This window comes from Nicotiana tomentosiformis, chromosome 2, assembly GCF_000390325.3.
Source record: "Nicotiana tomentosiformis chromosome 2, ASM39032v3, whole genome shotgun sequence".
NCBI lineage: Eukaryota > Viridiplantae > Streptophyta > Magnoliopsida > Solanales > Solanaceae > Nicotiana > Nicotiana tomentosiformis.
In genome coordinates, this window is record NC_090813.1 from 148,429,849 (window position 1) to 148,431,285 (window position 1,437).

The following is a 1,437-nucleotide window of genomic DNA, read 5'->3' on the forward strand; positions in this document are numbered from 1 at the left end:
TGATTTCGGTGGTTTGGCAGTGGGTTATGATTAACATTGGGTGGAGCTGGGATGGACTGAATGGCTCCACTTTTGATCAGTCACTCAATTTTATTTTTTTAGCCTGAAACAATCCTTGGTATGATGCCCTGGTATGCCTGAATGGTAGACGCATCATTTGGTTGCATCAAAGTATTTTGACGGATGCTTAAGAATCCTTCCTTCTATCGAATGTATCAAGCCAGCTCTCCTCAGTATTTCAAACAGTTGAGAAAAGGTTCAGCAATCGGGGTTTAGTTTCTGGGACCTCTTTTGTCAAAATTTGGGCAAGGTCGGGGTTCATAGGTGGGTCAGTTTTGATGAGTGGTAGTTTTAACTGGAGCATATGGTCGTGGTGGAGGCGGGTTATATTGAGGTTATGGATTATAGTATGGTTGTTTGTTGTATACTGGAGCATAAGTAGGTGGATGTGGGGAATGTTTGCTTGGAGAGTAAAAGTTGTTTCCATGGTGTAGATTGGACTGGTAATAGGGAACGATTGTTGATACCTCTTTCTTTTGCTTCTTTCCACTGCCTATTGAACCGGATTGAATTGCTTTGCTAGCTGCTTGCAATGCGGCCATAGACTGTACCTTGCCAGACTTTATGCCTTCCTCTAAAAGTCTCCCATCTTAACAAGTTCACGGAACTTCTGCCCCATCATGCCCATCATTTTCTCAAAGTAGATTCCTTCTTGAGCCCTGATGAAGTACTTAGTCAACTCACTGTCATCTAACGGGGGTTGTGCTCTGGAGTCCTCCGACCTCCATCGGCGTGCATCTTCTTGAAATGATTCTGACAGCTTCTTCTGCAAGTTTACCAAGGCAAACCTATCAGGGGTAATTTTTGTGTTGAATCGGAAATGGTTCATGAAATATTCTGCCATATCCTGCCACTCCCTCCAGTTTCTGAGATCTTGATGAGTGTACCAAGTAAGTGCCTTCCCTATCAAACTCCTTATGAATAGCTTCATCCTCAATTTCTCGTTTCATGCTACTCCAACTAGCTTATCATAGTAGGCTCTCAAGTGTGCATAGGGATAACCTGTCCCATCAAAGATGTCAAACTTTGGAGCCTTGTACCCTACCGGTATGTCTACATCAGGATGTATACACAAATCCTCATAATCTAGACTTTCGCTCCCTCGAGCGACCTGAAGGTTTTTCATCTGTTTCCTCAACGATCGCTACTATTCGGATACCGACTTCTCCTCTTTATACTTAGCTTCCTTTCCATTTTAGCATATTGATCAACTTCATAAGGTAGCCTGACCATGACGGATGCTGTGAATATGGGTTCTGAAATGACATATACGGGAGGAACATATCGCTCGTGTGTAGCAGTATGTGCTGCGGGTATGTGCTAGTTTTGATTGGTGATGAAGGTGACACCGTCACAAGGAGGGGTATGAACTGTGTT

General features: G+C 43.5%; 1 protein-coding gene across 1 annotated transcript; it reads right to left on the reverse strand.

Moving 5' to 3' along the window:
- Positions 1–634: 634 nt before the first annotated feature.
- Positions 635–1,186, reverse strand: LOC117279633 (uncharacterized). Its single transcript, XM_033659183.1, has 2 exons — positions 1,063–1,186; positions 635–963 (listed from the first exon to the last, which is right to left on the reverse strand). The coding sequence occupies exons 1-2, from the start codon at positions 1,184–1,186 to the stop codon at positions 635–637; spliced, it is 453 nt and encodes a 150-aa protein (XP_033515074.1).
- Between the last annotated feature and the right edge of the window lie 251 nt (positions 1,187–1,437).

Bases quoted from the DNA above. Each gene is read 5' to 3' on its own strand.
- LOC117279633 (XM_033659183.1), bottom strand. From the start codon at position 1,186: ATGAAAAACCTTCAGGTCGCTCGAGGGAGCGAAAGTCTAGATTATGAG. The intron at 964-1,062 runs GTTATCCCTATG...GGAGTTTGATAG, and splicing joins TGACATCTTTGATGGGACAG to GGAAGGCACTTACTTGGTAC.